The 13037-nt window shown below is 42.6% G+C and overlaps 1 protein-coding gene across 4 annotated transcripts in view; it reads right to left on the bottom strand.

The window, feature by feature from the left end:
• The window catches only part of LOC122808806 (alpha-2-macroglobulin-like), a 2637399-nt gene that overhangs the window by 416334 nt on the left and 2208028 nt on the right, over positions 1–13037 (bottom strand). For all 4 annotated transcript variants that reach the window (XM_044079865.1, XM_044079862.1, XM_044079863.1 and 1 more), the window contains exon 28: positions 11566–11728. In XM_044079865.1, the coding sequence (XP_043935800.1) occupies positions 11566–11728 (163 nt within the window). The remainder of the gene's footprint in view (positions 1–11565; positions 11729–13037) is intronic.

The following is a 13037-nucleotide window of genomic DNA, read 5'->3' as shown; positions in this document are numbered from 1 at the left end:
CTACCACCATTCATTTGGGGGCTGTGTTGAGACCAAACAGACGCACACTGAATTGGTAATGACTGGCTCTCAGCCTGAAGCACAGATACCGTCTGGGGCACCTCTTTATTTTAATATGGTAGTAATCATCCTTCAGGTCTATCAAACACATCCAGTCATCCATCTTTAGAAAGGGTAGGATGGATTGGATCATGACCATCCTGAATTTTGAGTTCCTCACTCTTTTGTTCAGAGATGTTAGATAAAAAATTGGCCTTAGGTCTTCTGTCTTATTTGGTACTAAAAAGAACCTTGAGTAGATGCCAGATCTGACTTGGTCGACAGGGACATCCAGGATGTCTCTTCTTTGTTGCAGTTTTGTAATTTTTAAGCTGCTGCCTTCCTTTGACTGGGCAGTATATTGCGGAGGTCATTCTTTGTCTTGGGAAAATCTAAAAAGGGAATGGCTCTGGATACGATCCTTTGCACCCATCTGTTGTTTGTGATCGCTATCCAGGCTTCTGCATACAAGGATAAGCACCCTCTGAGAGACTCCAGAGAAGGGCAGTTGGGCACCCCATCGGGAGTGCTGAAAAGGTCTGTCCGATACCCTTGATTTTGCGGACCCCTCTGCCCCAAGGGTGGCATTTACCACTTTAACTGTTTCCCCTTCTACATCTGGGGTAAAAGCCTCCCTGAGATCTCTGAAAAGGACCTTGAGATTTTCTGAACCACAATTTTTTAACCCCATGCTGATTCCTGGCAAAGGAACTTTGTGCTGTAGAAAAATGGATTCCAATGGCAGATAAGGTCTTTCCATTTTTCTCACTACGGGAGAATATGCCTTGAACTGTGGGGCCAAACAATGATGAACCATCAAAGGGTGCACTGATGAATGATGCCTTGAAAGGCTCTGCAAAGTCACACAGCCACATCCAGGTATGGCGCCTAATGGAAATGCAGGAACCGGCAGCCCTCAAGGTGCCTTCTGCCACATGGGCAATCAATCTCATGGACGACACAGTAACTAGAACAGTGTTACATTAGCTGAAAATAAAACTAGTAAATCAATAACAGCTAAATCTACAGCCTGCCACTCTGACCAGGCAGACTAACAAACCAAAAACTAAAAAGAAACTCTTAGTAAGTACAATATTTAATAAAGCTGGTCAAGCACTTTTGTCCCATCCATTCTAGGGACCTCTTCAGAACAAGCTCTAAAAATTGCAACCAGTTTTTATAACCTACTTAATCAAATCAATTAACCTCAAGGACGAGTTCAATTTTGATTGAAGAGTAGCAATTCTGGAGGAAAAAGTCCTGCCTTCCTCATCCGACATGAACTCAGGGATGGAGGAGAGCGTTCCTTGATTAAGTCCCTTTGTAGCCTGGGAATGTGAGATAAGTAGTTTAGCACTCACAAAGCAAACATGGACAAAGCGTAAACCCTCTTGCCAAACTTGTCCAAAGCCCTAGACCTCTGTTAGGGGGGACAGACAGTGGAGTTTCTTCAACCAGATCCTTTTTTGGTGGCTGCCGCAACAATCATGGCATCTTCAGGGATCACTTTGTTTCAGTGCAATTTGTCTAAGGGGGCACTGAATATCTTATTCACCCATTTTGATATGGGCTATACAGTGTCCAGATCCTTCCATGTCTTAGTGGATACTAACTCAATAAGAGGATCTGCAGGAGGGGACACCTAGGATGTAGATAGGCTGGTGCCGAAGACTTCCAAAAGCACTGACTCCTCTGGGTTAGGGTTACAGGAGGACCATCCACCTTTTTGATAGAGGATCACTAAGATGTCTGCAAAGGAAAAATTGTGAGATGGAGATCTAGGGGACCTTCTTCTCAAATTCAGTGTCAGTAGTGACCGATTCCTGAGGGGAATCCAGGTGTCTCCCTTTAGACTTCTTTTTCTGGGGGACCTCCTCGTTGGGATACTCCAGGGAGGTATTGGAAGAAAACTGGGGTTCCACAGTTGAAAGAGGTTAGAGGCTTTCCAGCACAGGCTGTCCCAGTGGAAGATGTGAGGCTTCAGTTACAAATTCCATGGAGGTGGAGATTGGATCAAACTGTGGGAGAACCGGGAGTCCCCTAGGATGGAAGAGAACCTTCTCCACCACCTCAAAGGCAGATGGACTACAAGGATCTGAGAGCCAAAGCTGTAGGAGCAGACTTCTCCAGAGCTCCTGCAATCCTCTGCTCTGAAGGGGGAGTTGGCTCCAAGTTGTTGAATGTCGAGGCTCTGAGGAGAAATGACAGCTACAAAAAACCTCGGAGTCAAAGTAAACCCCCTGGACCCACTGTTTAAGCTTCAGCTCCAACATGCACTGAGCCCTGAAGCTGTCAAAGCCAAGTGTGTCAGGAAGGCAGTCGGACTCAAAGTAATAACTACTATCAGATCCAACATCCCAGTTCTTGGGACCATCAGCTCCGATGACCATGAAGCAGGAAGTTGGATCAGAGCAGAAGCCATGGAATGGAAGGGGAAATGTCTGCTCATGGATCCAGAAGGAGACAGAGCCAGCAGAACCCCCATCTGAATCTGTCTGTGTCTTGAGAAACAGTTTCATTAGTCCGTCCACCTCACACTCAGGCAAGCTTCTGGTAGACCTGACAGAAGAGGATGCTGATGGTGGCCTGGACACTCTTTTTGGAGAGGCCTCCTTGAGAGGAAACCTCAACTCTGAAACGCCTGGCTTCGAAGTGACAGAGGGAGCATGGGGAGCCGAAGAAGAAGAACTCAAGACTGTCAGATTTGACAACCTCGGATACAAGGTTTTTGGTGCCTTTTTTGGTGGCTCAGAGGAGGATCTCTCAGGGGAATGCTTCCTATGTTCCCTGGCCTTCTTGAGTTTCTTAGTGGGGTTTGAGATCCTGAAGTGTATGGCAGAGAAGAAGCAGGAGAAAGAAGCAAGCCCTTTAAAATGAGCTTGTTTCTATGGTCCGCCAGCACTCGCGGGTTAAACTCCCACAAATCTCACAAGAGCTCTCCATGTGCACCGGGCCTAGACAGTAAAGACATTCCCTGTGGGCAACAGATAATGGAATCTTGTGTCCACAGGAAGTGGATTTTATAAAACCCAAAGGTTTATCAGATTTCTCAGTCATGATAAACCAACAACTCAACAAATTTAACTAGAGAGAGAAGAAGAGAAGAATGGAGAAGAAAAGATGTCCGGAAGGATCAACCTCCAGGAAGTCTAGCTAGACCTAAAAAAAGAAGTTATGTCTTACCATAACATTCCATCTGTGTTGTTCATCTTCACCAATCCTTGACGGTGGGTTCGGTTCCAAACCCTCGGAACCAACATGGCCGTGAATTTCCAGCTCGGGCTCTCCAAACTCTTGAGCCAGGCTCTACCCATAATGCTTCTCACAGAGATTACCTCAGATCGAGTTTGCCAGATTGCAGAATATTTTATATATATATATATATATATATATATATATATATATATATATATATATATATATACATACACACACACACACACACACATATATATATATATATATATATATATATATATATATATATATATATATACACACATGCATATATATATATATATATATATATATATATATATATATATATATATATATATATATATTTATATACATACACACACACACACACACACACACACACACACACACACACACACACACACACACACACACATGTGATATGCATGTAAACATACCTACATCCAGGCATATATACAGATAGAGATGAGGCCGTCTATGGATTCTTGATAAGAAATGGATCTGAACCGATGAGGCCTACTAAGAGTTTTAGGTCGGGGGAAGGTGGGGGGTGTATGTCAAGGCTTGGTGAAGATGAACAACATAGATGGAATGTTATGGTAAGATATAACTTCTTTATCTGATGTTGTTAATCTTTACCTAATCCTTGACGGTGGGACAGAATCCCCAACAAATTATGTACTTTTGGAGCTCTCACAGAAGAATATTCCGAAGCACCATAGAGCCAAAGGAAAGCTCGACCTCTCGAGACATGATCTAATTTGTAATGTGAAATAAAGGTATGGTGAGAAGACCGGGTTCCTATTACCTTATCGAATTCCTGAAACTTCAAACCTGAGAACATCAAACTCAGATGTTCGAAGTTCCAGGAATTCAAACTAAAAAAAAAAAAAAAAAAAAATACAAACCCTAACAGCTTTCGAATTGTTGTTGGAAGATTTTCCTTTACCGCACTGTAGTGCGATCTCAGAGTTGGTATATTTAAGAGCGGGGGTGGGGGGAGGGGGGTGCAGAGGGGCTTGCCCCCCTGCTTGTAAACCCCCCTGCTTGCAACAGTTTATTTTCTTTCTTTTCTTTTTTTTTTTACGTTATCGAAGTTCTGAAACTTCAAACATAAGGTTTCGACCTTATGGTGTTCGGTGTTTCAGAACTTCGATAAGGTAATAGGAACCCGAGAAGACCAAGTGGCTGCTGCACAAATGTCATCTAGAGAAGTTCTCGCATGAAAAACTGCTGATGTGGCAATAGCCTTCATAGAATGAGCTTTAAATGTTTTGGAAAGTTGAAGTCCTTGTGATTGATAGAAGAAAGAAATGCAGCCTCTCAACCATTTAGCTAAGGTAACTTTGGTGACTGCACAACCCATTCTTATGGAAGAGAATGCCACAAATAATTGGTCAGATTTACAGAATTCTTTAGTTTAACGGAGATAAAAATGCAACTGTCTATGAACATCCAGAAAATGAAGAGTGTATTTTCTTTTATTGGTAAAATTAGGGAAAAATGTTGGCAACTATAAGGTCTGGTTGATGTTGGCTTCAGTAACCACTTTTGGAAGAAAGGAGGGATTTGTTCTCAGTTGTACTATGTCTTTATGAAAAATGAAGAAGGGTGATTTGCATGACAGGGCCTGTAACTCAGAGACCCTCGTTGCACAGGTGATGGCCACTAGAAATAAGGTCTTCCAAGTCAAACATTTGAATTGACAACAAGCAGCTGGTTCAAAAGGAGTTTGAGTTAATGCTTGGAGGACCGTAGTCAAATCCCATGGAGGAAGTGGTTCTTTAAAGGGGGGTCTCAGCAAGTACAAACCTTTCAAGAAGGCTTTGGAAAGTTTATGAGACATTATTGATGAATCATTGTATCCAGTATAAAAATTAGAGATTGCTGCCAACTGAACTTTTATAGTCAAATCAGAGAAACCAGATTCAAAGAGGGTATTTAAGAAGTCCAAAATGTGCTCAATCAGGGCATTAAAGGGATCAAGTCCTTTGTCTAAGGCCCATATAGTAAATCTTTTCCATTTGCACAGGTAAAGTTTTCTAGTTGTAGGCTTGTGATGTGCAATAATGATACATTGCACGGATGATGACAGAGAGGGATGCCTGGCAATCAGGGAATTGGAGAAGCCATACCGTCAGCTTGAGATGTTGTAAATTTGGATGAACCATACTGTCTGGGTGAGTTAGCAGATCTGGAACCGGGTCCAGAGTCCATGGTTTCAGTAGCAGATGAGGCCAAAGGAAGGGAAACCAAACTTATCAAGGCCATAATGGGGCAATGAGGATTACGGTATTCTTCGTCTTTTTGGCTTTCTTCAGAAATTGTGAGATTAAGGGAACTGGGGGAAAGGCATATAATAGACAGAGAGGCCAATTGTTTAGAATAACATCCCTGGGTGACTCCCCCGGTGAGGCAATTAGGGCAAAGTAACTTCTGCAATTGTTGTTTAGAGGATAAGCAAAAAGGTTGCAGCAAGTTTGGCCCAATCAATGGAAAATCTTGTCTGCCACTACTGGGTTGGGGGACCACTCGTGTGGCATGACAAGAGTCCTTCTCAATTTGTCTGCTATCACATTGGAACTTCCTGGAATGTGCATTGCTGAGAGAAAATTGTTGGAAGGGATCACCCATTGCCTAACTCTGAGTGCCTCTTGACATAGTGGATACGGTTTGGTTCCCCCATGTTTGTTGATGTACCAGACTACTGACATATTGCCTGCCTGAACTGCAACTGTCCCTAGAGGAAGGGTATCCTAGAATGCTTACAATGCTAACAGCACTGCTCTCATCTCTAGAACACTGATGTGCAGTTTGGCCTCCAGTTGGGACCATGTGCCATGAACTGTCTTTCACAGATAATGTCACTATGGCTTGGGGTTGAGGTAGAATAAACAATTGGCTCAGGAGAATCTGATCTGAATGAAGCCACCATTTGAGGTCTTGTTTGCAAAGGTTGGTGATCAAGGTTTAGTAAGACAGTGGTTGGTGAATTAGAGACCATTGCGTTGCTAGTAACTACTGTATTATTTTGTATATGAAATCTTGATAGAGGAACTAGGGTCATTGTGGCAGACATTGAACTTAAGGCTTGAAGAATCAATCTTGCTGGGACTATGTCATTTTTAATGATCTGTCTAACCACAGCCCTGATGCTTAGTAGTCTTTCTGGAGGAAGAGAAGCTGTTCCTGAGACAGTGTTTAGGTGTGCCCCTATGAAGTCTAGTTGTTGTGTGGGTTGCAGCTTGGATTTCTCGAGGTTTACTGAAATGCCTAGGGATGTGCAAACAGACATGGTATAGTCTCTTGTCTCTTCTAAGTGATGCCTGCTGGTAGCAGTGAGGAATCAGTCATTGAGATATGAGAATACTTGAAAACCCTGCAGTCTGAGATGAGCTGCAACTACTGCCATGCATTTGGTAAACACCCTGGGGGCTGTGGTGAGTCCAAAGCGTAGTGCTCTGAATTGATAATGACTGGCTCCTAGCTGGAAGCGTAGAAACCTCCTGGAGTTCTGTTCCATCTTTATGTGGTAATAAGCATCCTTGACATTTATAGAGCACATCCAATCGCCTTTCTCTAAGAAGGGAAGTTTGGCTTGTACAGAGACCATCCAGAATTTGGTTTGGTGGACTGATTTGTTGAATCAGCCGAGATTTAAAATCGGTCTCCAGTCCCCTGTTTATTTGGGCACTAAAAAGAATCTTCAGTAAACCCTGGATCCTATCTGATCTGGTGGGCCTTCTTGGATGACTCTTTTTTTCTAGCAGCTTTTGGATTTCTAAAGCTGCTGACTCCTTTTTATTGGGTGGAACATCTGGGAGTTTTTTCTGTGGTTTGGGATTTACAAACAAAGGGATCTGGTAGCCTCTGGATATTATTCCGTGCACCCATTTGTCCAAAGTTATTATTTGCCAGGCTGGTAGGTGCAGGGATAATCATCCCCCGACTGCCTCCAGAGGAAGACACTCGGGCATCCGTTCAGGGATGCTGATAGGAAGTACCAGAGAAGGATTCCCTGGACCCCTGATTTTGCGGTCCATTCTGGCCTCTAGGGTGGCATCTTCCATTGTTTCCCCCTCTGCCCCAGGGGAAAGCTTTACCAAGTGAGTCATAGAAAGACACTTTGGATGTCTTGAACCATGGTCTCCCACTTCTCTGATTCCTTGAGTAAAGTCGTTGAGGGGTAGAGAAACGTATGCCCATGACAGATAGGGTATTACCATCCTGCTCACTTCTGTTCAGAGTTTCTTTAACTTTTTGTCCAAAAAGAGTGTATCCGTCAAAAGGAGCACTGATGAATGATGCTTTGAATGGCTCCGCAAAGTCGCATAAGTACATCCAGGAGTGCCTTCTGATGGCTATACCTGAACCCGCTGCTCTGGATGTCCCTTCAGCTGCATGTGCTACGAGCCTCATGGACGAATTGGAGATGGATTCAAGGCGTTGCAAGCTGGAAGGAAACCTTATCCTGAAACAACATAGCTACTGCTCCTGCCAGAGTGTTAGAAAGCTCATTAATCAAGTCGCTTTGTAACCTGGCAAAGTATGCCTTATAGTTCAAAGACCTTAACACAAAGGTCGTTGAAGCATAAACATGCTTCCCGAATCTATCCAGGGTCCTAGACTCCTAGTTAGGAGGATGGATAGTGTGACTCTGCTCTGCAAATTCTTTTTTGGTGGCTGCCTCTATCACCACAGCATCAACAGGGATTCACTTTGACCAATGTGGCTCATCCTTTGGTGCAGACAAAATACGGTCCAGCATTTTGGGAATAGTGGTGTCGGGTACCTTCCAACCCGATGAGCAATCAATTTCACAAGATCATCAGCAGGCGGAGAAATCCAAGAAGTTGAGGGTTGGGTGTGAAAAGCCTCCAGGTATACAAACTCCTCTGTGGAAGGCTGAGTGGATGACCAGCCACCCCTCTGTTTCAGTATTTTAAAGATGTCCCCGAAGGAAACATCTTCAGGGGGTGACTTCAGGGAACCATCCCCTTCATTGAAGTCAGTATCTTCAGTGTAAGACTCTTCTGGGGAGTCGAGGTGCTTCCTCTTGCACTTCCTCTTTGCAGGGACTTCCTCCGGGGTATGATCCGGGGAAGTTTCTGAACAGGTGACCACCAAGGTGGGCATTACCTGGGGCTTTTGCACCCTCTGTCCAGGGGATGAGGTCAGTGGTAGCTCCGGCCAAGAGGAAGAAGAAATCTGTCCCATCATGGAAGGCAACGACTGTAAATCCCCAAAGGATAATGCCTTCTCCATGATATGGAAGGCAGGCCCCACCATAGAGGGATGGGAGCCTGGAACAGAAACAGACTTCTTCAGAACTGGGGTCACACCCTGCACCGAGGAGACCACCCCTGCATCTGGAACCTAAGTCTGAACTACAAGGCCCGATGTTCCGAGAGGCATGAAAGGCTGAGACAGAGCCGAAAGGGTACCATGCATCCTGGAAACGACCAGCAAGTCCAGACCTCAAAAGTCCTCTGGTGTAGAAGACTCAGAAATACTCAAGGCAGTAATTGGAACCGAAGATGGAAAGGGTATCAGAACTGACTCAGTTGGAGCCGGAGATGTCAGAACCGAGGACTCCAAAGGCTCTGATAGAGTTGGAGCAGGAGTGTATGTAGATGCCATGGAATGAGCAGTTTTTATGCCAGATTGGCTCAGAACCGAAGGTAACTGACCCACTAATCTCATGATGTCCTGTTCCGATAATCTTTTAGTAAACCTCACTGATAGAGTGGAAGGAGACCTGGGCTGTCTGACTTCCACAAAGGGGGTGTCCTTGAAAGGGTCCACAGAAGGTGAACAGGACATCCTTGGAAGTGTAGGTAAATTTGCAGTCTGCAGTACAGACGGCTCTGTTGGAGCCGAAGCTGAGACATCAGTCCATTCCAAGTGCATTTGGTAGGAAAGGATAATTCTCCCAATGCCGAAGATCTTTTCAGTGCTGAGGAAATTTTTCTTGTCAGTTCCGAGGAACTTGGAACCGAAGAAGCTCTCATTTTTGAACTGTGGGAAGATGATTCCACTTCCCCAGTTTTCTCTTTAGAACCAGAAAAGGCCTCGTCGAAAAAAGATTTTAAAAGACCTTTCAACAGAAGTTTATTATTTTTTTCCATCAAAGTACAAGAAGAAAACCAGTGACAAATAGCACAATTTTCTTGTAAATATATCTCACCTAAACAATACACACAGGGCATGCCCGTCCGAGTTGGGCATTTTACCTTCACATTTTTTACAACTCTTGAAACCTGAAGCACCCTTAGGTTTAGACAACAAAATATAGAGATATAGAAACTTAACTATAAGGAAATTTCAGACAAAAATATGGTTTATAACTCACAAAAAAATGGCCAAGGCTTAAGAGATAAGGAAAGCATATTTGGTCTGTGACGTGGCAAACTAGATCTGAGGTAATCTCTGTGAATAGCATTATGGGTAGGCCCTAGCTCGAGAGTTTGGGGAGTGCGAGCTGAAAAATAACAGCCGAGTCGGTTCCGAGGGTTTGGAACCGAACCCACTGTCAAGGATAACAACATCAGATCAAAAACTTTTTTTTGTTTTGTTTTAAGCTAAGAGGAGAAAAGCTGGAGGAGAGAGGACATAATGAGTGATAAAGAACATAAATGGCTGATGGCCGACTTACGCTTAGTTAACAACTCTTAACAGAAGCTCTCAGAGCAGCAAAACCTCAATGCTTTTCAGATGAGCGGCAAACAAGATCTGGGATATTCTGGGGGAATGAGGCATTATGGGATGGAGAGGAGGAGCTTGAGCTTCAAATCCTAGGCTTGGAAACCGTTCGAGTTGGATCTGAGGGTCAGATCTAAAACCCACAGGTTGATAAACGAATGAAAAATGACAACATCAGATCTGCTGTTATTTTTGGGATACAGCTGAATTAAATGTACTCAATAATAAATAAGCTGCAAAGAATGAAACAACATACTTTAAGGTATATGTTTTGTGATTTTTTCCTTTATATTAATCCATTCCTCTCTTTTTTCTCCCCATTTTTCTCTTCTTCTCTGCCTTTTTTCTTTTCTTATTTATAAGGAGTTGTAAATATTGTAAACAAATATGGCAACCTTTCAACAACTCTCTCTCTCTCTTTCGGCTTCTTCCCGGTTAGGGGTCACCACAGCAGATCACCTTGTCTGCTCATGATTGGCAGTGTAGTTTTACTTTGACGAGTTGCCAACCTGGTGCCCAACCTTCCACGGAAGGCACACACACACATGCACTCACTCCTAGGGCCAATTTTAGCATGTCCAATCCACTTGCAGCATGTCTTTGGGGATGTGGGAGGAAATTGGAGCACCCGGAAGAAACCCACACGACCACATGGAGGACATGCAGACTCTGCACAGAAGACACCCCAGCCGAAGATCGAACCGGAGAGCCTCTTGCTGTGAGGTGACAATGCTAACCACTGCACCACCGTGGCCATGGAGAGCTAATTGAAGCTTGCTTACTTTGCTAACATACTAGCTCACTTATAAATTGGCTTATTGATATGCACAATTTCTGTATTTATATAAATGTATTATGTACGATTAGTAAAGTTTCAACATTTTCTGTGTCTGCATTGATGTATTAATATACAGTCATTAATGTATCAAGTATTTTTTTTTTGTTTTACAATCTCAGCTGAATCTAAAAATCAAGTAGTACCCACACAAGGTAATACTAAACAAAAAACGGAAGGAATCACCACAACTTCGGCATTTTCACAGCAACCAGGTTTAATAAAACTTCAAAATAAAAACAAAACAATGACTTTCGCCCTTTACAAGACACATGGCATTATCAGAGTCAACACCATAACTAACCCAGCACTTTTATAATCATCCCAATCACATGAGACAACTCCATCTGGGAAAGGGGCATATAAAGAACAATTGGCGTTAATTGATCTTTATATGCCCCTTTCCCGGATGGAGTTGTCTCACATAAAATATCATAGTTATTTTTTAACTTCTTTTAAGAACACTTTAAAATCAATGTTTTGTGTATTTTATTGGTTAATTAATTTTAATTAAGGCAGTCATGTGATTGGGATGATTATTAAAGTACTGGGTTAGTTATGGTGGTGACTCTGATGATGCCCTGTGTATTGTAAAGGGCGAAAGCGCTTAGTCATTGTTTTGTTTTTATTTTCCTTCCATTTTCTGAGTCTAAAAATGTTTTACAGGGATCAGGACTCTATCCCAATTAACAAATTCAAATAAAAAAATATATATATAACAAGCCCATAAGACAAGCATGTTGCCATCGACTGTAAACTATAACCTTTACCTTTCCTTATAGCCAGTTCATCTAGCTTCTTCAAAAGCTCGTCCCGAATGCTTTCATGTCTTGCCAGAGTAAAGGTATATGCCAATAACGCTAGGGTATATGGATTGGTGATATTTTCTATTTGGTCTTCCAAGCACTGTAGACCTTTTTTGAGCATTTCATCCTGTTAACATTAAAAAGAGGTTGTAAAACAGGAAAATCTGAAAGAGTAGTATGGATTGCCACATCATTGTTCTTCTTTTACAAAATTAGTTCCTTATTTACAACAGCATATAATACTAACAAGCAAGATTAAAATCTCAGGTATTAGCCCTATAAATATCTGGCCATCAGTCTTCTAGTATGCCCACATTATTGCCCATGTCTCAACTTCAGCACTTTACTTTCAGAACAACAGAACACAGTGGATCTTTGTACTGATTTGCCAGGTCTAAGCCAGTACTACTGAGGCTGAATGCACTGATACACAATATCCTTTATAAAGTATTAAAACTATTTCACAGTATGCTTAGAAATACACCTGGCAACAGTGGGTTTGTCAATTCACTTTGTAGCTACTTTGTTTCTTCCATCATGATGGGCCTTTTCCACATCCATCTCTAGCACCTAAGTATATTTCTGTTAAATCTCTTTAACTGAAAATAGTATTATAAAATTACAATAATATGTAACATAAAACGAAACATTGCCGAAACATTTTTAGCCAAAAATAATAACACAATTAAAACTACATACAGCATTTATGTAGTGCAGAGAACTGTGATTATACTCCCAATATCACAAAAAAGACAAACCAGTTAAGTCTTAACATGGATCTTAAGATTCATCTCTTGAGTTTTGATCCTGATGTGAATTTCTTGGCATCCATGTCTCGAACACATAGACCCTATCATAATTAACAGGGTTCGGTCCTGGGTCCTCTCCTGTTTGGTATCCACTTCTCTGAAGTCCAAGCCAACACAAAGGGTCTCGGGGTGACAAAGTTTGCAGACGATTGCAAGTTGGGAGCTATTATTAACTCCCCAAGTGATGTTGACATCCTACAGAAAGGCCTCACTGAGACCAACAACTGGTGTCAGAACAATGGCCTTAAGCTTAATGCCAAAAAATGTGTCGTCATCCCCTTTGGGAAAAACCCGTTCCCATGAATTACCACATTGCTGGTAGTCCACTGAACACAGAAGGCATTATACGACCGATCTGGGAACACAGGTTGACAGCAGCCTCTCTTTTAACCACCACATTGCCACTGTGGTCAGACTGTCTTTCTATGTGGCACATCTCATTACTAAGGGTTTTGCATCCAGGAAGAAAGAGGTCATTGTCTCTCTCTGCTCTTCCCTCATTAGGACAATCATCGAGTGAAATGCCCCATTTGGCATGTACCTCACTAGACACCTGCAACAACTAGAGAGGCTGCAAAAGTGCCTCCCAAAGAGGATTCTAGGCCTTAAAACACTTGTCCTATATGG

The sequence above is a fragment of the Protopterus annectens genome, chromosome 8.part0 (genome assembly GCF_019279795.1).
Source record: "Protopterus annectens isolate FY-2018-M chromosome 8.part0, PAN1.0, whole genome shotgun sequence".
In the NCBI taxonomy this organism is placed as follows: Eukaryota; Metazoa; Chordata; order Ceratodontiformes; family Protopteridae; genus Protopterus; species Protopterus annectens.
Note: the sequence above shows the minus strand (reverse complement) of the source record. Positions and strands in the feature narration are given on the sequence as shown.